Source organism: Taudactylus pleione, unplaced genomic scaffold (genome assembly GCF_031769625.1).
Source record: "Taudactylus pleione unplaced genomic scaffold, aTauple2 ptg000038l, whole genome shotgun sequence".
In the NCBI taxonomy this organism is placed as follows: domain Eukaryota; kingdom Metazoa; phylum Chordata; class Amphibia; order Anura; family Myobatrachidae; genus Taudactylus; species Taudactylus pleione.
Genome location: NW_028284440.1, coordinates 9090234 through 9114143, shown reverse-complemented (window position 1 = coordinate 9114143; position 23910 = coordinate 9090234). Strand labels below are relative to the sequence as shown.

General features: G+C 40.9%; 1 protein-coding gene across 5 annotated transcripts in view; it reads left to right on the top strand.

The window, feature by feature from the left end:
- The window catches only part of CAPS2 (calcyphosine 2), a 118894-nt gene that overhangs the window by 46790 nt on the left and 48194 nt on the right, over nt 1-23910 (top strand). For all 5 annotated transcript variants that reach the window (XM_088452475.1, XM_088452472.1, XM_088452474.1 and 2 more), the window contains 3 exons: nt 2784-2858; nt 13911-14006; nt 14573-14666. In XM_088452475.1, the coding sequence (XP_088308601.1) occupies nt 2784-2858; nt 13911-14006; nt 14573-14666 (265 nt within the window). The remainder of the gene's footprint in view (nt 1-2783; nt 2859-13910; nt 14007-14572; nt 14667-23910) is intronic.

Below are 23910 nucleotides of genomic sequence, written 5' to 3'. Positions count from 1 at the left end.
CCACCCACAAATCTATGAATATTTTTGAATGCAAGTATCTGTACATCAGCCTTTAGGAGATGCAAATGAGGCATATATGGTGATGCACCTTACTCTAAATAGGCCCATCTCCAGGAGGCATACTATACTTGCTTGCATAGTTCCCTACTATGTATAACCTGCGTTTATTTGCCTCAAATCCAGCTCTCCATTTGAACTTTGAACTTCAAGTTTCCATTTGTTTCACTGCATATGCACATTAAAGCAATATAAATGGGACATTTGTGCAGTCTATAGTTGAACTTACATCGAACACTTAATTAGTGCTCATAGGGTCTGATTCTGAGCAAAGTGCTGGCATATGCAGATGTCTGCGGCTGCCCGATTTACTACTTATCCACACTAACACTACCTTCTATGTAAGTATCCGGCCATGTTCATACGTGCTTGCCCAGTGTTTCTCTGCACACGTCCTCATTAGCATTGGCATTTGCACCCACCCCATGCTGAGTGCAATAGATCTGTCTGATACAAGCGTCCCATCTCTATCTGCATGCCTCAAACACAAGTTGGCCCAGCTGCCCACAACACCCCCCAAGACGCATCTATTCAGTACATCTGCTAGGTAGCCTCCAATTTGCCACCCAAAAAAGCCTGTCTGTCTGCTGGAGATCCATCTGATATGGAGCTCTTTGTTACTGCGGACACTACGTTACACACTTGTGCAGACCGAGGTTTTCTGCGCGTGTGCAGTGTCCAGAAAATAGTGAGAAGCATCCAAATTTGGACTTGTCCATCTCAGAATCAGGCCCACAGTATGCATAGCACTATATAAATGTTAACTAAAATGGGAATCTAGAATCTGGTGACTGTTTGTAAGTTCTGAGGTAATTTATTTTAAATATTATAATATGAGATGTGGTGAATAATTTATATACCAGAAGAATTTAATTTAAACACACTCTGCAGGTTATTCAAAAGCCTCTGATAAATGGAGTCTGTCCCTATGCTGGTGTTTAAATATTTGTGTGAGCAGCCTCTTTATACATTATTTTACAAATGTATTCTTAGACTAGAATGTGCATGTTATATGTCACTGCCAGTAACACCTGCTTTTATACACACACACAGCTATAACCCTACACATCACTAAATGTTGAATAGCTTGGTTTTTATGCACCCCTTCAGTCACTTCTATTATAAAACGCTCCTTCTGTAAATTGAGCAAAAGATGTTCCCATAAAATTAGTGTGCAAGTGCCAAGTTACCTTGTCCTCTGATGCAGTGTCAACACCTGGACTATTTTGTTTAGTTACAATAGTTTTGTAGTCTCCTGCTAGACTGAGCTAACATGAGATATTCAGAGTATACAGTCCTTGAAGTTAATTGAACTGTCTTGTGCCACAAAATAAATGACAATTTTTGGATTTGTGTGCAGAATATGGACCATTATGGTAAAATGTTAGCATGCACCTTTCTATGCAGACATATCCATAGGTAGAGGTGAGCTATGTCTGACACAAGTCATAATGAACAAACATGTGCTCCTAACACACTAAGGGCCGTATTCAATTAGGTGCAAAAAGCGGAAACTTATCCCCGTGACGATTTTTCGGCGGTGCGGAAAGTCAATGCATTGGTATAGGCAAAAAAGTTTTGCCTATGAGACTTGCTGGAAAAAAGTGCAGAATTGCGGTTTTGGGGTGCAAAAGTGGGGAAACCACCCTGCACCCTTGGGACAGGTCCCCAAAGGATAACTGCATCCAAAAAAAGGCTACCATTTTTTGAAGAACAACCCAAAAATTACTTTGAAAAAGGGGGCAAAAAAAAACTAAGTTGGGGTACAAACTTAAAAACTAGCGAAATAAGCTTTTGGGGGGGTCTGGAAGTATGGGGGAGGTGTTTTTAATGATTACAGTTGCTTACTGAAGGTGCGTTTTTTAAAACTTTTGTGATTTTTAACCATGCTTGCACCATTTTCATGTACCCCAAATTTGCTGGGACTACTTATTCTCTCCAAAAAAACCCTGCTAAAACCTATTCTTCACCACTTGTGCAAAGACGCTAATTAGCAGCTATTGAGAGCATTTAAGTACCCCAAGTAGCTTCAGTAGGGCTATTCGGGGGCATCTACCATGATCCCCAATGTTAGTGCATCTTTTGGTGGGGGGTGTCAGGCTGATTTCCCCAAATCTGACAGCACTTTTCGCCTGTTTGTGTTTCGCCGGGTACCGTTTTCACTGATTTCTAATTGAATATGGGGATAAGCAAGGACGCGTGCAATACTTTTTCGCATGAAGAACCAGCGATGACGGCGAAGAGTATTCAGCTTTTCGCACCTAATTAAATATGCCCCTAAGGGTTAGATTTAATTAAGCTTGGAGAGAGAGAAAATTGGAGATAAATAGCACCAACCAATCAGCTCCCAACTGTCACTTTACAGGCTGTGTTTGAAAAATGACAGTTAGGAGCTGATTGGTTGCTGCTATTTATCTCCAATTTTATCTCTCTCCAAGCTTTATTAAATCTCCCCCTAAATGCTATCTTGCTGCAGTAATCCATGTCACACCTGCTCAAAAATCACTGCACAAAGGAGAAAGTAATAGCTTTTGTTTTACACACCTGCATTTTTTGATGTTCCTAAATGACCATTAATGAGTACACCAAATATCCCTTGGAGAGAAACTGATAAAAGTGCATTTGAAGTTCTGTTTTTGGTAGGATATAAACTGTATATTTATTTTTTATTTTATTTTTTAACTACAGTCTTTGTGGGGATTGTAACCTTATACTTTTGTTAATAGAATAAAAACAAGCTCAACATTAACCGAAAATGTGCTGTCAAACAAGCTACGTTTTGATGCTCGAATCATATGCAGGTAATTATACATTCAAAAACATTTTCACTGCTTTAAAAGAACATAATGCTATATTATATATTTAGTTTTTTTGTACAGTAAGATCCAGGTCCATGTCCATATGTTTGTGCTTTAGATACAGAGCATTTTTCCTGTAGTATTGTTTTAGCTTCATTAAACCATATTACTGCGAGATTGGGTTTAAAAGCTATTGCGAATATTGGGCTTGATTCAGAAATGTATGTAAACCAAACTGTTGCATATATTTCCGATGGTGGAGCGCCTGCGCATGCGCAGAACGAGTCTTCCGTGACGCAGTGCCCCCAAGCAGCAGGTGTTGAGGGGAGGGGGTGGCACCAGCCTGCATTCCCAAAAATGGCAGTGTGTCACCCCCTTTTTCTCGGAGCACCGAAGCCAGGCTCTGCGTCAGAGGGCACAGATTTCCTGGCTTCGCAAGCAGGCATGAGTTGGCCAGTCTGAGTAAGATTCAGCTTACCCAGATGGCCGATGCTGGTAATCTGATGCTGCCTCTTCGGACGTATTGCTGGGATCGGAGATGCTGACAGGTGTCTATTTGCTTCAGAAATCTCCTGCAACATTAACATATATACACATTGCTGCTGTGTCCAATGGCGCAGCAGCGATGTGTACTGCGTCCATCTCTGAATCATGCCCACTGTACCTTGATTTCAAGATCATTTCATCAGGGGCAATGTACCCTTTTTGATATTGCAGTATACATTTTGTTTAATGTTGATGGGAAGAGCCATAAAAGTATTTTCTCTCTCTCTACATAGAAAGATAATGAGATTTGTTACCATGATTAACCACAAAAACAGATAAGAGTTTCCAGAGCTATTACTGAAAATGAACACTAGTTTTGTGTGTAAGTGGTATAGAGCTTTTACTGCTTTCCTTGTAGTTGTATTATGTTGGGAAATACATGTATATAGAGTTTATGGACCTGGTACTGAGTTGTACAGTATGTATGCCTGTTTGCAAAGTGTATCTTGCATGTTTTTGCACTATGTATATGCTCTGGAACCATGCACGCATGAACGGGCGATGGAGTGCTGTACACATTTAGTTACATCTCACTAGAGACTGAAGAAGTATAATTGGGCTGTAACGTGGCATTTTCACACATATAAAGATTAGTGAGGGTGTATTGAAGGAACTGCAGGCTGTGCAAAGAAGTGCTCCAGGCTCCTAGGCAGTGTCTACTCTAGGCACCCTATTTATCTCCATCCCTCCATTCTCATATGTTCCCTTTAATCTGTCCCCAGAAAAACATGAACAGCCATTGTAAGATCGCAAAATGTCACGAAAACTTAAACAGGACTCAATCCTTGTTATTTTGCATTATGCCAATAGATGTAAGTGTGAATAGTCTAAGTAGTGTTTTGATTCTACTAAATCGATTACAATCTCATTGAACCATTGGATCATATCCACGGAAAGAGAATGGCTGGATTTACAGATTTGTATTCTTTTAAGCAAACATTTTATAGTGTACTTTTGAACCCAATATCATATATATACTGTATATTTAGCATTTAGATAACAGTTCACATTAAATGCTTTGATGTTAGTGACATTGAGTGACTGCCTTACAGTGTGTTGAAATATTGTGTTAAATGTGTCTGTGCTGCATGCTGCAAAGCAGTCATGTAATGCATTCTCTTCCACAGGGCCATAGCTTCATATGTCATGTGATGTAAATCTATACTGTGTACATCTGAGTCACTGCATCAAAGTCTTCAAATTCAAGGGCAGAAAATGCTTCATGGTGACCTTTCTGTGACATTATCTGATGGTTGAAATATAACCCAATAAAAAGCTCACTTGATCTTAACAGTTTTTTGCAGGCTTTCCTTAGGTGTGATTTATTTTTAAACAAGATGACTACAGATTTGCTCCCTTCTTTTTTATAAAAGGATTTGGCATAGCTAATTCCTCTGCATATCTCAGTCATTCACATGCTTACTCCTGGGGCTTTGAAGCATTTCTTTTATTTGCTTTTCCAAGAGTAACAGTTTAACGCTGCTAGACCCTAAATGGATTATTCATATTGCTTTGTAATGGATACTCAAGGACAAGTGAGATTTCATTGCATATGCTGGTATTGTCACTTGGTTTGTGTTTTATTAGCAGTACATATGTGATATCAAGCAAAACATCTCACTACAGAGAGAGCTTTTCAGATCCCAGTTTATATTTGCTGTTTGGAAGAATTAGTAAAGAAGCCATTCAAAAGCCACCGGCAAGAATGACGCAATGATGTCATAGTAGTATGCTTTTTCAGTTTAGAGGCTGTGGAGTGTAGTCAAAATTATGCCTGATCAAATGTGGTTTTACTTTGTTTTTATAATATATTTAAGTTTAATTACTTCAGCTTACACTTATATGGCTTTAAATATAGATATTAGAAAGTGACACTGAGCAATTGGTCGGTATTTTGATCAATGAGATTTTTCAGGGCATGAAAACAAATGTTCCCTGGTGCTTGAGTTTGTTCTAGATTGCACTATTGAAGCCGCCTTCCTGCTAACATCCAGCACTGTGTTTATTGAGTAGTCTGTACATAATATCTAGTCCAGTAATTTACTGTGGTTCCTGCTCTCTGAAATCTGCTGAACAGACTATTGTTGCTATCCTTTGGCTTACCATTACTAGCACCATGACTGAGTCTTGTATTTGGCTTTTCTGTTCTGGATTTCTGACCTCTGCTTTGTCCCTGACTACAGTGGTATGCAGATGACTTGGGACAAAGTGAGTTTTCTTCTTCTTCCTCAGGGTCCATAGGAATCCACAGGGATACCATGTTGATTATTATGATTGCAGACCAGGCACCAAACAGTTAAAGCTTCAACTCCCAGGATGCCTTGGGTCTCCTCTATATATACCCTGCCCCTAGCAGTAGGACTTCAGTTGTTCGTTTGGTGCTGCAGGATCAAGACGCACCTTTGTAACGGGACTGGTCAGGCAGTCCTAAGCTTTTATTTTATGTTTTATTTTACTTTGTTTTTGGGTTGGCAATACTAAGTGTCTGAATTAAGATGCATATACTGCGACTCCATTTACCTCTGCTGGGCCGCAACACCAGTAACTGGGCTGGTGATTTCGGCGGGTCGCAGCTAAGCTTGCTAGCCGCAATGCTGCGACCTGGACTGCAACCGGATGCACGGAGATGTCAGGCAAGGTGATTTATCGCTTACGAGGAATCGTGCGCCGCAGTCCTTGCTTCTGGTGTCAGAGACGCACCAGAAGCTGCTGCAGTCAGGGCCCGGGATTATCGCGTCCTCACTACACCACCGGGGCCTCATCGTCTGATGCCGGGGCCAGCGTACCTGGCTGGTTAACGCAGCTTAAGGGAGGTAGGTGCTACCCCCGGCAGCTCCTCCCCCGACCCAGACGCAGTCCCTACGAAGGGTGCCGCGCGCGTGTGTTGCTCCGCCTACCCTCCACGTGTATATGAGATGCTCACGGTTCATGCTCAGTGAGCCCTGTAGCTGTTGGTTTCAGGAGAGTTTGGGTCAGTCTCCCTGTATACCTCTCACTTGGTTAAGGTATATAGTGCTCTATATCCTACCATTCCTTTGTGTTTTTGTATAGTTGATTTATAGTCGATTGTAATTTTATTACATATGCATTGTATGTGACTGTTTGCTAGCTGCTATATTGACACTGTCTTTTATTTCTGTCTGTCAATTATAACGATCACTGTTTTTTTCTCTCCATCCCCTTGGGGTGGAGGTTTTTCTCTGAGTACTTCACATTCATTAAGATTTTGTGAAGGCTGTCACATAACATTGCAATTATTGGCTTTATTTGAAAAAGTCAATAGATTAAGGTATATAGGAGGGGGAGCCCTCTGTGCTGGTTTCATGTAAGTCATGTATGGCTTATATGTCCCCTCAGGACATTAAGGATGGTTTGTGTGTTGTCTGTTATAAAGAGCCACCTCACCAGTCCAGTTTTCCTGTCCCTGGACAAGAGACTTCTTGGGTATCCTCTTTGTCCCAGGTAATGAAGCAGTTCAATTATAATTTTGGGGTATGTGCCCCTGCGCAACTAACAGCCAACCTCCTTACAGTATCAGTCAATATAATCTTCCACCTTTTGTCTTTCGATTCAGATACATGTTTTAATTAACCGCTATTTAATATCATTTATATATTATCATCTATTTGATACCAATATAACTGATGTACTAACTAAATTGCCTTCAATATTAAAATAAAAATCATTGGTTATTTTATAACACTAATGACTCTGCTATTTTATTACATTGTATTACATTGTATGAATTTGTGTGATAGTACACAACATAACTGACGTTGGTCAAGCTAATACATACTATAGTCATAACAAGTCTCATATAAAAGTTAATACATAAGGTTAGCGCTCAGGTTGCCCCAAAAGGTGCAAGATTATATTGACTGATACATATAATGAAGCAGTTTGTGGATTGTATGGTTGCTCCCACGATTCCTCATTTGTTGGGGTGTCCATATCATGCTACTGTATGTTTGCATCTCCTATGCATTTTTTCATGGAAGGATGTTTATGGGCTTTCTATTCAGAGTATGGCACCATCTAAGGTTGATAGCAGACCGGTAGTTACTAAGGCACCTCATTGCAAATTTTCGTTTTATCAGTCTGCTCAACATATGGATTCAGACGCATCATCAAGATGATGTGCAAGGTTCCTCTCCATGGTCTAGCTTGGGGGAGGAGGACCATCCGTCCATAGTGGATGTTACTTCTTTAGTGAGGGCGGTTAAATCAATCCTAGACATTCAGGATGATGAACCGGTTCATGGTAAGAAGGCTCCAGTGTTTAATCGCAACTAAAAGGTGGTCAAAACGGAGTTTCCTGTATCTGAACAGTTCACTGAGCTTATGGATGAGGTATGGGGTAACCCTGACAAACATTTTTATGTGAATAAAAGAATAACATTGTATCAGTTTCCACCTTCTGTATGAACTAAATGGGAGGTACCTCCTACTGTGGATGCTCATGTAACACATTTACTTAGAAATGCTACAATGCCTATTCCATCAGCGTCTTCACTGAAGGATTCCACAGATGATAAGAGTGGAGCCAGTCTTAAAGCAATATTTTCATCATCTGGAGACATTACTCGTCCAGCTATGGCTGGAGCCTGGGTAGCCAAAGCTGCTGAAGAATGGATTAGGGCATTGGAGGATTCACTACCAAATGTTACCAGCGAACATGACGAACATCTCCCACATACGGGAAGCAGCTTCCTATCTGGGAGGTGATGCAGTGGTTGCAGGAATTTTAGCTTCTAGGGCATCAGCAGCATCAATAGTGGCAGCAGGGCCCTTTGGTTAAGATCTTGGTCTTGGAACGCTGATACAGGATCAAAGAGGGCGCTTGAAGTCTTACCTTTCTATGGAAAGGTACTTTTTGGAGCAGAGTTGGATAATCTAATCACTACTCTGGCCGCTTCAAAATCTGCAGGTCTGCCATCTACCTCAAAGACTAGATCTAGGCAGGTTTTTTTTCAGTCCTTCCGTCCTCCGGGATGAGCAAAAGAACAGCCTTCCTCTAGGCCAGGGGTCTTCAAACCTTGGCCCTCCAGCTGCTCTGAAACTACAAATCCCAGCATGATCTGCCACCATTTTGATATAACAGCATGCTAAAACTGTGGCAGGGCATGCTGGGATCTGTAGTTCCACAGCAGCTGGAGCGCCAACTAGTTTCCGCAAGTCTAAGCGACAAACTAAGAGGTCTGGCCCGGCAAGACGTCCAGCTTCTAAGCCGGACAACAAGCCCTTGGCCTGATGGAGTGGGCCTCCTCCTGGGGGATCCCAGGGTGGAAGCCTGACTTCTTCAGTTTGCGGATCATTGGCATCAGACAACTACAGATGCCTGGGTCCGAGAAGTGGTATCTCGGGTGTATGCCCTCACTTTCAGGAGACATTCCCACCAGAAGTTTTTTGCACATATCTTCCATCAGATGGGGGTAATAATCCCGGTTCTTGTGTCTCAACAGGGAAGGGGTTATTATTCCAATCTGTTTCTGGTTCAGAAACCGAATGGGGCTTATCGCCCTATAATAAATCTAAAAACCCTCAACATGTTTATCCATGTACCCAAGTTTCATATGGAAACTCTCCGCCCAATTATTTTGGCAATGGAGCCGGGGGATTACATGGTTTCCCTGGACATTAAGGATGTTCCTATTATACCATCCCACCAGCTATTTTTATGGTTTGCTATCCTGCAGCAGCAGTACCAATTTCAGGCTCTCCCCTTTGGCCTATCTACGGCTTCCCGGATATTTACCAAAATAATGACAGTCATGACGGCCTATCTCAGGCATCAGGGAGTCAGAATTCTGCCATATCTGGATGACCTTCTGATAATGGCACAGACTCTGTTTGTTTTACAAAACCATCTTCAACTGACCATAGCCTGCTTACAAAAGCACGGCTGGATTATCAATTGAAACATATCATCACTTTCTCCAACACAGCAGATGGTACATCTGGGAGCTCTTCTGGATTCTCGGGCACAAACGGTGTTTTTGCCAGAGGACAAGATTGTGGCCCTTTCATTGCGAATACGCAAGCTGCTATGCAAGCGAAGGGTATCCATTCTGTTAGCAATGAAAGTGCTGGAATCAATAGTATTTACTTTTGACATGGTGGGGTATGTTCAGTTCCCTTCCAGGCCTCTGCAAAGATTGATTCTCTCCAAGTGGAATGGACAGTATCATCAAATAAAGTCCCAGAGGATCCTTCTTACTCCAGAGGTTTGTCACTCCCTCCTGTGATGGCTGAGAAAGGATCATCTAAACAAAGGGTGCCCATTCTGAATTCCAAATTGGGTGCTTCTCACCACAGATGGGGATCAGTGACAGGTCATCACACCTTTCAGGGAAGATGGACAAATCAGTCATCTGCCAATAAACGATCTGGAACTGCGAGCTGTATACAAAGCACTTGTCATGAAACAGGACCTGCTCCAGGGCAAGCTGGTCCAGATCCAGTCTGACAATGCAACAACAGTGGCCTACCTCAGTCATCAGGGAGACACAAGAAGTTACACAGCCATGAAAGTGACACGGGTTCTGATTTGGGCAGAACGTCAACTTCCAGCCATCTCGGCAATATTCGTACTGGGAGTACTCAATAGGGAAGCAGACTTCCTAAGTCGCCAGGACATACACGCCAGAGAGTGGTCTCTCCATCCGGGAGTGTTTCAGCTCCTGGTAAACAAATGGGGTCTACCAGAGAGAGATCTCATGGCGTGATGTCACAACCACAAGGTCCACAGGTACGGGTCCAGGTCTAGAGACCCATCAGCAACCTTCGTGGATGCACTGGCAGTAAGATGGGATGCTGACATATTTTTTTTTCCTCCGATCTCCCTCCTACCAAGAATTCTCAGTAAACTCAAGAAGGAAGGTGGAACAGTAATACTGGTGGCTCCGGCTTGGCCCAGACATCATCATCGACATACAGAGTCTGTCAATAGACAGTCCGTATCCTCTTCCTCTATGACAGGGTCTGCTAACTCAGGGCCCCTGCCAGCATCCAAACTTACCATATCTGGCTTTGATGGCGTGGCTCTTGAATTTCCATCCTAAGAGCAAAAGGTTTTTCCAATTCTGTAATTCAAACGATGCTTAGTGCACGGAAGCCTGCCTCTGCCCGCATCAATTACAGAGTTTGGCATTCTTTTGGTCAATGGTGTTCCCACAGAAAGTATGATCCTAAGGTGTTTAGGATTTCCAGCATGCTGGCTTTTCTCCAGGCAGGCTTAGACCGTGGTCTCCGTCTGGATACTTTGAGAGTGCAGGTTCAGTCTGGTTCCAGAGAAAGAGTTGCCTCATTACCAGAAGTTAGAATTTTTTTCCAAGGAGTTCTGCAAGTTCAGCCTCCTTTTCCACCAGTAGCACCGTGGGATTTGTCTTTTGGTTCTTTAGTGGCTACAAGCTCACCCATTTGAACCTCTAGATTCTGTAGATTTGAAGTGGTTGACAGTGAACACACTTTTTCTTCTCGCTATCTCTTATTCTCGCAGAGTCTCAGATTTGGCAGCGCTCTTTTGTCGCTCCCCATTTTTGATTTTTCACCAGGATAAAGCTGTTTACAAAGTAGGGTTACCTTCCTAAAGTAGTGTCTCATTTTCATGTGAATGAAGAAATTTTTGTTCCCGCTTTTTGGCCAATTATGAGTGCTGTTGCAGTTATTCGATTAGGGTCTAGGTGTATATTAATGATCCTTCTGCAGGTTCATACTAATACATTGTTTTGACTTTCACTTCCTTTTTAGTCAAGTTTGATCATATTCTCTGTGCTCAGAACCTCACTAACAATTTAATCAGCAGTAATAATGGGTGTTATAAATAACATCACTACACCATTTTCAGTAAGCACATGCACTGTTCTCTATGCAATGCAGTGCGCGTGCGCAAAGGCACCATTGCATTCGCACTGTGATCACACAGACTACATAGAGCCATCGCAGAGTGATTGACAGGCAGTGAACGTTTGGGGGAGGTGACGGAGGGGGGTGGTCGGAGAAACACAGGCATGCCTGTCCGTTTGAACGCTTTTACTTAAAGTTTATGGAGGTTTGCAAGGTATTATAGATGTGAGAAAGCAGTAGTTGGAGGCAGTGAGCGTCTCTATACTGGCAGTGCTACGGCATTGCGATAGAATTCATTATATTCAGTATATTTTCGCAGCAGACCTGCCTGCGATTACGGAGCTCCGATCGCAATAGCAATCCTTAATGAATCAGGCCCATCGCGTGCAAGAGAGAGACGACAGCAGAGGGGGAGAGAGCAACAGCACAGCAAGACTGTAAATTTGATTGTCTTTTGTTATTTTTGTTTATAAAAAGAACTATACAAACACAGGAAAAAACAAGCTTTTGTCCCAATTAGTTTGCACACCACTCTTTCTTGAGTTGCTGTGAGTCTTCACCTACTCTACAATGCTCTGCTGAACCTCAAGCCTGTGACCACTTTTCACAGTTCCATGGTTCCATGAATATCTGCCTACACTGCACAAGAACTCTATTGCACCTCAAGCCTGTGTCCAAATTGTGCTGTCTCCTGCATTACATGTAACATGCTTGTGTATGTATTGTCTGTTCTGTACTATATAACATAAATCTGTTATGTGTAGAAGAAGGAACTCTTTCAATAATTGGGTAATTGCAGTGGTCTCCAACCCGCAGCTCGCTAGCTACTGGTAGCTCGCAGTCTTAATTTTGGTAGCTTGCCTAGCTGCAGTACTGCCGTGTCAACTAGGAGGGTAGCTTGCCTAGCTGCAGTATTGCCGAGTCAGCTAGGAACCCACTAAGTGGAAGTGACCTCTGATGCATGCTCCCCTGTGGCATCGACTCCATGGGTGGAGCCACAGGGAAGCAAATCAAGTGATTGCCATAGCCGCTATGATCACCTCACGTGGTTCCACCCATGGCGTCTACGCCACTGTTTAGTGGCACAATACATGACAAACACAGCGAGTGGCTCCTGCCCAGCCCTCCCGGAAAAATCACACAGCAGCCCTGCCTATATATTTTGCTCCTCTACTGCACGTACCTCCTTGGAGACGGTAATTAGCAGTGAAATGTGCCTGTTCTTAAACTTTATTTTCATTAAATGACCTTCAGTTGTTTGGTTATTAGCCAGATTTTAGTAGCTCTTCAGGAGGTTTATTTGTCTCCAGTAGCTCACACCCCAATTAAGGTTGGCGACCACTGGGTTACTGCAAACACGTGCTCAGTCTATTTCCGTCTATCTCAGTAAATATGTGACAGGTGTAGTGATGGCTAAAGGAAAGTGTAATTTGTGGCTGGTACATGTTTGCGTAACTGATTTGTACATAAATTGTTTATTTCTTTAGTTTACCTTTTAAAAATAATAATTTTCCATACTAGGTTTGTATTTTGTATTTGATGTGAAGCAAAATTATTTGTTTGATAATTTTATTATACTGAAAACTCTGTCCATCAGTTAGATTTTCATTGCCATTTAATCCCTAATAAAGTATACAGTCCATTGCCATTTTAACATGTTTATTTGCAATCTACTGTTATGTCGTAGCAAAAATGAGATATATACGACTTGTTTTTCTAGCTATTGCTGGGAATGCACCAGTAATGTCATTAGTAATATATCAAGTGAAAAATAACTCTCGTAATCCCTTTTGTGGTATCCTTGCTTCAGTGTAATTTCTTTTTTAAGTCTATTAAATTGTTTCCAATTTAAAGCTTTAAAATCTGACCTGCTGGTGGCTCTGGTGAAATTAATGTGCAAACCATGAGTTAGTACCTCCAAGGCATTCAGCGATGTTATTTCTGTATAATGAAAATTATTCATTGCGAGGATGCCTCATTGGGCTGGAACACAGCAGCATAACATGGGCAGTATTTTCGTTACTAACACACTTTTTTATTTTTATTAAATGCCTTTGTTGATGAAAACCGCTAGCACAGACATAGTTGGACCACTCTTTTGTGCCGTGGAAAAAGCAGATTGTTTTCTGCTTAAAGGAAAACTTTAGTAATGGAATGATTTGTAATTTATTTTTTTAAATATTTTAAATCTGTTCTGCAACTGACCAAAACCATAAATGAGAGATTGGACCTATTCTGTTCAAATAAACAAAGGCTGAATCAATGAGGCTGTGAAAGTGATATCTAAACTGTCTCCTCAGTACTTTCTTGTTAATTCACCCTAAATACGTCCATGTGGGACCTCTGGAGGCTTTTGTTAAAAGCATGCTTTCATTTAGAAGTCCCTCCAAAATAAGAAGGTGAAAGTAGTCCTGAACTGACATTTCTATATGTTTCACTAACAGAATGAGCAGACCTGGACTAATTTGGTTGTAAGTTACTCATTTATATCCTCATGTACTTAAACGTTGACTAGGTCTCACAATAAAGGTCTTTATTTGGGTGTGCCAGGTCTGTGCTACCTTATACACTGCATAATTGATTGGCACACACCACAACAATAAGCAAACATGATACAGAATACCATCATGAAATAGAAATTCATGACCCTTTGTTCTTTCTTAGAAATGGTCGCGATGCCTGTCGGGAACTTATCGGGTTCTTTTTCGCACATGACAAGTCAATTACAATTTACGAATATCGTCAATTTGGAAAAAATAGGTAAGGCTGAAAATGACAAATGTTTCTATTTTAAAATGGCATCAGATAGATATTATTGTTTAGCTCATGGCTGTTTTATTGTAATTCTGATCTGAAAAAACAGAAATAACATTAACTGTATTTGTCTGTGCAATAGAGCTTAAAAAGTACGCTGACCTCCATTTTTTTCTCAAACTATTTTTAAGACTGTACTAAACATAACATTTGGTAACACTTTTTGTGTGTTCAGAGAGCCACTCATTCAGTTATTACTGTAGTGTGTGCTTCAGTCTATCAGCATTAACTCACCATTGTTTGATGGAGGTCTATATTTAGACATCAGAGTTTAAATTGGCACTATATATTTGTTTTGTTTTTAGCTGTTCTTATCCCTTGTCATGATAAAGCCACAATTATTTCTCCATTTAAAAGACTTCAATGAGTATTGAAAAAGTCACCGGATACAATGATCTTTGTTTTATACTAATATTTTTGTTCTAGAATTAGCTACCGCTGTACATTGACAAAGTATTCCCTATCTCCCTATTACTGTTTTGAAAATTGCTTTTCATTATTTTTCCAAAAAGGACAAATGCGTTACCCTTCATCCAGAAGGGGATTTATTGCCATAAAGCTGGGTGGAACAGAGGAAATTCATATGAGCTTGAAGACTTTTATTCTGTAAGTATGAACTTTACCAAATCGTTGACGGTCTTTGTTCCATTCAAGAACCTAAAACGTTGTATGCTTCTGTATGTTAAGTAATATAACGTAGCTCTAAATGAGTCAAGCTGCTTTTACAATTTTAAAAATACATGCTTTGAAAATGTCAGACTCCTTCAATGAAAAGAAAGCCATTGATCTGGATACCTACGTTCATGGGATGTTTTATGAGAACAGTAATTGTCCTTATTTATCTCCATGCTAAGCCCTCTCCTTCACTGTTGTCATCACATTTTTTTTGCCCTCTGTTCATTATGTGAAAAATAAATAATTGTACATGTCTCTGAGAAGACAAATGAATTATGGGTCACGATGTCTTCACAGACTGTAAATAGATTAGATAAATCTTAATGCCTTTCAGGAACTGTACAAAATAGCCATTTTGTGCAGACATATTGATAGAAGTTATAAATAGGGTATTTTTTGTTGTTGATAGCAATCATATACCACTGTCTGTGCTATGGCACCATTGGTTTCTTCTGTCTTTAATACAATTGATTGTATGTACTGTACAACAGTTAAGAATTACCAGATATTAAAAAACAGGAAAAAAAAAGAAAGTACACTAAATGCTAAAATATCATTCAGAATATTCCATATTATACTAATAAATGACTCGTGCAATGGAATGTGTTTCCATTTTTAGAATGTAAGCTCTTATGAGCAGGGCCCTCTACCCTCTTGTGCTTCTCCCTACTTTACTTTCATCTACTTCTTACTCCCCACTAGGGCACCTAACACTTTGTTGCTTAAGCTCTGCTACTTATGTGGGTGTTATGGTCGCTAATGTAGCAATGTATATTATCCATGTCCTTGTCCTGCATTGTATTGTACTGTAAGTCTTTGGTCACCTATTTGTAGCGCCATATAAATAAATGTTGATAATTTATTTATGAAAGATTTGGCAATAGATAAGTAGAGGACAGAGCCAATTGTTGCATTCATTCATTTTATAGTGGCAATTACATAATTATATGAGAGAGAATAAATACTATGGGCCTCATTTAAAATTGTACGCATTTTGCACTCTAAAACGATGCATAAAATGTTTTTTGTACAAAATGCATACTTGGACCCGTATTCAATTAGGCGCGAAAAGTTGTGTTTGGCAAAAAGTATTCGCATGGTGAAGTTATCGCCGCATTCGTCAGTTTTGATGCGATCTTTTTGCGCGCTCCCGCTTTTGGTCGTATCCAATTGCAAAACACGCAAAAACGCAATAGTTGCTCATGGTGAAACTAGCAAAGTACAGCACATTTTAGGGAAATCAGTCTGTACCTCATAAAAAGCCTAACTGACACTGGAAATAGAAATAGAAGTGTATTAATAGCCCTAATAAAAGTATTTTAGCTTCTTGAGTGAGCCAAAGTGTGGAAAAATTATATAAAGCAATTTCTTTTGGAAAAAATAATTGCTGTAGTTAAACTGGGGGTACATGGGTGCTGGCATAGTTTTGTGTCTATAAAGGGCAGTTTAAAAAAAAAAAAAATACACTTGTTGCAGCCACTTGCAATACAAAAAACACCTGTCCCCTCCATACAGCACCCCAAAATACTTGACCCAGTACTTTATACCCATTTTCCAACACTTTTTACACTTTCACCCCAAAAATGACCGCATTTGGGGTAATTGAGCTAATTTTTTTTTTTGTCTAATTAGTCATTGGGGGGTTGTCCAAATGATTCTGAACCAAGGGCCTGATTCAGGTTGGTTTGCAAGGCTGCCCTCGCACGCAGCCAGCCGATGGTTGCATTCTGCGCATGCGTATAAGACGCAGTGCGTGGACCGGCCACTGCGATCGGGAAGTGAACGCAGTGTCTTCACATGGAAATTGACAGGAAGTGACCGTTTGAGGGTGGTGACGGGGAGTGGTCAGAGATACGAAGGCATGCTTGGGCATTTAAACGTTACAGGGGCGTGCATAATTAAGCCCCTGCGATTGCATACGCTGGCAGAGGTCTAGATGGCGACAGGAAGTTTAGCAGTTTCTGCGGTAGGGTCAGGTCAACCACAACTGTGCAGATGGTTCCCATGTTACTCGATGGTACCGATGTTTTCGCTGACTTGCGGATGCATGTTATGGGAAGTGGGCAGGCATTCTACGGCGATGGGTGTCTTGGTATAGTGCTGCGGATGCCGTGCGATTGCAATCATTAGCATATTTTCGCAGTGAGCAGGGTGCGTGCGAACTCAGCCTTGCGAACCAATCTGAATCAGGCCCCAAGTCTCCACATTTTTAGACAAAAATAGAGATTTTGCACAGTTTATCACCTGCAACTGATATGGTGAAAACTTTTCGCATGTTTCTGCCTATGGAGTTCTCGCACATGCGAAAACTTCGGCAATTGGATATTGCGATACGCACATATGTTCTCAGCGGTGAATGGTTTTCGCCAAATGTGTCTTTTCGCACCTAATTGAATACGGCCCTTACTACCCATCAGATATAACATTAAAACCACTGACAGGTGAAGTGAATAACATTGATTATCCGTTATAATGATACCTGTCAAGGGTTGGGATATAATAGGGAGCAAGTGAACAGCCAGTTCTTGAAGTTGATGTGTTGGAAGCAGAAAAAATGGACAAGCATAAGGTTCTGAGCTACTTTGATAAGGGCATAATTGTGAAAGCTAGATCACTATGTCAGAGCATCTCCACACTGGTAGGTCTTGTACGTGTTCCCGGTATGCAGTGCTAACAGGACACCGTTTGAGGATATTCCCGAAAGCAAATTGACCTATTCCTTCTCTAATTTCCTAGACAGATGCAGACGCCCTGCACTCTCACCATCTTGTTTGCTGTCTAGGCCACACAAGAGGGCAGTAGAAACAAGGTCACTGAGCATTCATCCTGATTACTAACATCTTTTTCTTTAACACATATGCATAGCTATTACCATGCACTCAAGGTGTCAAGACCCAGGCTAGTTTTTCATCTTTTGCCTTATGACTTACCCCTGCCAACTGTCCCGTGGATCTGTATATGTAATTCGCCTGGGAGATCTGCAACACTTCTGTGTATGCATTTGGACTGTGCTCTCCTTTCCACGTTGATTATTCACCTGGGTCCTTTCCTGTCTGTGAACACTGCTAGTCTTGATTGGAATCACAGGTGTAGTTCTGACTCTCAGTACTGCAGATATGTTTGCTCCCTCTGCATGTTGTGCCCTCCACCACTCGGAATGCTACTGCCAGACCACCTGACTGTATCTAGCAATTCCTGCGAGACCCAGGGTATAAACATCCTCCTCTGATAGCATTCAGTGCCTGAACATCTCGTTACTTCCCGTGGTGTACAGATTGTGCTATATCTGTCTCTCTGTGTACAAGTGCTCCTGCTGGCACCAACCCCTGGTGCATCCGGAAATCCTACTGGTTCCCTGACCAGTTTATCCAGTCATCCTGTTGTCAGCAATACCTGGCATATCTAGAAATCCTGCTGGTTCCCAGATCAGTTAATCTAGTAATCCTGCTAACAGCTATACCTGGTGTATCCAGAAATCCTGCTGGTTCGCAGACCAGTTCATTCAGCAATCCTGCTAATAGCAATACCTGGCATATCCAGAAATCCTGCTGGTTCTTAGACCAGTTCATTCAGCAATCCTGTTAATAGCAATACCTGGCATATCCAGAAATCCTGCTGGTTCCCAGACCAGTTCATCTAGTAATCCTGCTAACAGCTATGCCTAGTGTATCCAGAAATCCTGCTGGTTCCCAGGCCAGTTCATTCAGCAATCCTGCTAATAGCTATATCTGGCGCATCCAGAAATCCTGCTGGTTCCCAGACCAGTTCAATCAGCAATCCTGCTAATAGCTATACCTGGCGCATCTGGATATCCTACTGGTTCACAGTCCAATTCTGCAAGACTACCTACTGGTACCCCGTCCTGCTCAGCAAGCCTTCCTGCCGGTCCCAGTCTGGTTCCTCCAAGTTTTCTACTGGTTCCACTCCAACGTTACAAGTTTCCTGTTCCTGTCATTTATCATCAAAGGTAGTTCTCAATGCCATACAATTCCTTTGCAAATAGAGCTATTTACATCACCCATGGTTCCAGTCAAGCCGGTCTCCACTGAATCCAGTTCAACACCTGAGTCAGGTAACTCTCAAGCACCAACCGTGACACAAGGGACCTAAAACAACCATTAAGGCTTTTTTTTTTTTGGATACTATGCATTTAACCCTATATGTTTTCTAAACTCATAAGATGGAAGGTGTTGGTTATTTGAGACAATGTGACTTAGATGTGTAATTGAACAACACTTAACAACATAAGCTGATATTCAGCAGTTACTAATATGAACTTATAGGACACTAGGTATTTTGTTTAAATTCTCCTATTCCCAGATACTGCTGGCCAAATACCCAAAGACACTATACTTGTTTTTCAATTTTGTTGCTTACATGGGATATTAACCGCCCTTGAACTATATGTTACAGTTTAACTATTCATGTGGTTTGCAATCATGTACTGATATGTGATATTATCCGTGCTTGAACTAAGTGTTATAGTTTAAATATTCATTTGGTTAAAATCATTTACGTGTTTTTGTATATGATTGCATATGTATTGATGCATAGAATAGGAGAAGTGTGACCTTTCTTAAATTAAGAGAGTAATTGTTGCATGAGAAACTATCATTTGAAACAGAGAGCAATTACCAGTCTCTATATCTTTTTGATATGTTTTCTCCCCAAGAGCTATATACACTCTATATTATCCTATTATACAGTCAGGTGCATAAATATTGGGACATTGACAGAATTTTCATATTTTGCCCTCTATTCACCACCACAATGGCTTTGAAATGAAACAAACAAGATGTGCTTTAACTGCAGACTTTCAGATTTAATTTGAGGGTAATTACATCCAAATCAGGTGAACGGTGTAGGAATTACAACCGCTTCTATATGTGCCTCCCACTTTTTAAGGGGCCAATATTAATGGGACTATCAACTCAAAAGCTATTTCATGGACAGGTGTGGGTTATTCCCTCATTTCATTATCAATTAAGCAGGTATCAGGTCTGGAGTTGATTCTAGGTGTGACATTTGCATTTGGAATCAGTTGCTGTCGACTCTCAATATGAGATCCAAAGAGCTGTCACTATCAGTGAAGCAAGCCATCATTAGGCTGAAAAATCAAAACAAACCCATCAGAGAGATAGCAAAAACATTAGGTGTGTCCAAATCAACTGTTTGGAACATTCTTAAAAAGAAAGAACGCACCGGAGAGCTCAGCAACACCAAAAGACCCGGAAGACCACTGAAAACAACTGTGGTGGATGACAGAAGTATTTCCCTGGTGAAGAAAAACCCCTTCACAACAGTTGGCCAAATCAAGAACACTCTCCAGGAGGTAGGTGTATATGTGTCAAAGTAAACAATCAAGAGAATACTTCACAAGAGTGAATATAGAGGGTTCACCACAAGATGTAAACCATTGGTGAGCCACAAAAAAAGGAAGACCAGATTAGAGTTTGCCAAACAACATCTAAAAAAGCCATTACAGTGCTGGGACAACATCCTATGGACAGATGAGACAAAGATCAACTTGTACCAGAGTGATGGGAAGAGAAGAGTATGGAGAAGGAAAGGAACTGCTCATGATCCAAAACATACCACCTCATCAGTGAAGCATGGTGGTGGTAGTGTCATGGCGTGGGCATGTATGGCTGCCAATGGAACTGGTTCCATTGTATTTATTGATGATGTGACTGCTGACAAAAGCAGCAGAATGAATTCTGAAGTGTTTCGGGCAATATTATATGCTCATATTCAGTCAAATGCTTCAGAACTCATTGGATGGCACTTCACAGTGCAGATGGACAATGACCCGAAACATACTGCAAAAGCAACCGAAGAGTTTTTAAGGCTAAAAAGTGTAATGTTATGCAATGGCCAAGTCAATCCCCTGACCTGAATCCGATTGAGCATGCATTTCACTTGATGAAGACAAAACTGAAGGGAAAATGCTCCAAGAACAAGCAGGAACTGAAGACATTTGCAGTAGAGGCCTGGCAGAGCATCACCAGGGATGAAACCCAGTGTCGTGTCTGGTGATGTCTATGCGTTCCAGAGTTCAGGCTGTAATTGCCTGCAAAGGATTTGCAACAAAGTATTAAAACGTGAAAGTTAGATTTAGGATTGTTTAGTTTGTCCCATTACTTTTGGCCCCTTAAAAAGTGGGAGGCACATATAGAAACCGTTGTAATTCCTACACCGTTCACCTGATTTGGATGTAATTACCCTCAAATTAAATCTGAAAGTCTGCAGTTAAATCACATCTTGTTTGTTTCATTTCAAAGCCATTGTGGTGGTGAATAGAGGCCAAAATATGAAAATGTGTCAATGTCCCAATATTTATGCACCTGACTATAGGTTATATATCTTCTAAAAAAAATATCATAATTATCTTGCCTAAGTCCATATTGACATACTGCTGAGTACACCATGAATCAATTTTTTGAGATGGAGGTATATCTGTAGATCAGTTCATGGCCCCAGACTATGGGACTGATTCAGAGACAGACGCAAAGTTTGCCAGTGCTCAAAGTCAGGATGCGCAAGCGCTGCAATTGCTTTGTGATTACGTTTGCACAGAGGATCCATTCGCAAACTAAATGACAGGTATTCAGCGTTTGGGGGTGGTAAAGGGGGGTGGTCAGAAAAAGGCATGTAGGCCTGTTTGAACGCTGTTTCACGGGCGTGCATAAATTAGCCATTGCAATTGCATTCGCAGCATGAAAGCTTTCAGCATGCAAGGAGAGCTTCAGTGTTTGCGGCTGGTCACATCTGCCGCAAGGGCAAGATGGCTGCTCGATGTGCGTTGATGTTACTGATGTTTACACAGTTAAGCTGCATCGTACTCAGATGAGAAGGTGGTGTCCCTATGCGCAGGTGCTCTTTGCAGCCATTAGCATATTTTCGCAGCTGCATTGCATACAAAATCGCAGCTATGATTGCATTACTGTCCGTCTCGGAATCAGACCCTAAGTCCTTCCTATCTCATCTGAGTATAGAAGTGTTTACTCTCAGTAGATTAACAGTATTTGTGTTTTTAGAAAAATATGACTATTTAAAGTACTTTGTGATATATGAATCCATGTAAGGCACACATACACAACTCATTTTAATAATAGTTTATTAAAGGTTATTTTTAAACAATAATAACTTTTCTTCAAATCAGTGCACCAAAAAAAGTCTTCTTTCTTCTACCTAGCAACTATACTAAGATTACTGACTCGGTCGTGCCCCACCAACACATATGCAATAACAGCCAATTGAATTGCCATCATGCATGCATTATAGTTGGCATCTTTGTAATAAAATTATCTTTCATTTCTTACTAAAACTTGTGCGGAATCACGTCTTCTTTCTCTACTTTGCACAATATTAGGCAGGTGGTTTTAATGTTACGACTGATGGGTGTAACTATGTTGAGTCACACATACTATATATCAATGTATTTTCAAATTCAAACACAGCAGTATTTCTGATTTAGGCAAACAGGTGTGTGTGTGTATATATGTATATATATATATATATATATATATATATATATAGTAGTCCTTATGTAGAACTGGCACTCGTATAATGGAATAATCCTGCCGGGTTGCCCTCTGTAATAATTTGGATATGTAAGCGAAGAAACAGCGGCACTCCCGGACTTAACAAATCAAAAGTGTAATTTATTGCATGCCCAAAGATGCCGACGTTTCAGGGCCATATATGACCCTTTTGTCAAGACTGGCGTTGCACAAATATACAAATAACACATAAGAAGAAACAACTAGATCTCTTACCTTTAAATAGTGTTCTCCATACTGCACGCTGTGGCAGGCCAGGGTTGACAGGGGGAGGCGGTGCCGCACACGCGGCCTCTCGGTCCTCCAATGATGACATCATACCGAAGTCTGTTAGTTGTCATAGTAACGCTCCACAGATCGGATACACAGTCTCCCTGGCCCACACACAGAGGCTGCAGGACGGAAGTGATAAATACAAATAGACAAAGTTGCGATTGGCAAAGAGATACTGGCAAACTAGCAGAGAAAGTAAAATCAATAAAGATTATATCAAAAGTCTAAACTACAACATATATCACAAACAATACAACATGTAACATTGAATTAGGCAGGATATTTAAATCCTCTATTCATTTATGTCGAGTCTACGATTTTATATATACTATAATAGATATTAGGTGAATACATTTAAAGAAAGTTTCTCTTTTAAGCCAGCCGGATAAATGGTATTTATAGGTATAGTCTATGGATCCAGATAGCTTCCAATTTTAATAATTGACCTCCTCTATTGCCTCCCCATCTTGAAGGCGGAATATGGTCTATAACCTGATGTTTGAATCCTGACAAAGAATGCCCAGCCTCTAGAAAGTGGCGAGCCACTGGTTGTTCTGCTGATTTTTTTGTTAGCGCTATTTTAATGGCTGAGCGATGTAAGGCCTTTCTCTCTCTAACCGTTCTAGTGGTCTTACCCACATAGTAATAATTACAAGGACATTTAATTAGATACACAACAAAAGAAGAGGTACAGGTAAGTACATGTTTGATGTAATAAAACTGACCCCGATGGGGATGCTTAAATGTCGACCCAGTAAGCATGTGTTGACACGTAGTGCATGTAGCACACTTATAGCACCCTGGAGGTTTGGTCTGTAAAAAATGACTCTCTTTCTTAATATTGAATCCGGTGATATCGGTATGTACTACCAAATCTCTAATATTTCTGCCCCTTGTAAAGCAGGCCATTGGTCGTTTGCCTTTAAAACATGGTAAATCCTTATCTGATGTTACTAATGGCCACAAAGCTCGCGTAGCTCTTTGTATAACTGGACTGCTTGTTTGATACTCCATTTTCCATGGTATGACATTCTTATCATTCTTAATCCTTGGTTTTAATAGTTCATCACGTTTGATAGTTAGAACTTCATCTCTCTGTTTTTTTAGAGTGTTAAGTGCATATCCTCGGGTCACAAATTTATCAATGAATTTATCCAGTTCATTCCTAGTTTCTTCAAGGTCACTCTATATCCTTGCTATTCTCAACATCTGAGATTTAGGAAGCCCTCTCACTAATGCTTTGGGGTGATGGCTACTAGCTGCAAGGAAGGTGTTACGATCTGTAGGTTTCGAATAGACTCCTGTTATTAATTTGTCTTCTTTTATCGTAACTTGCACAT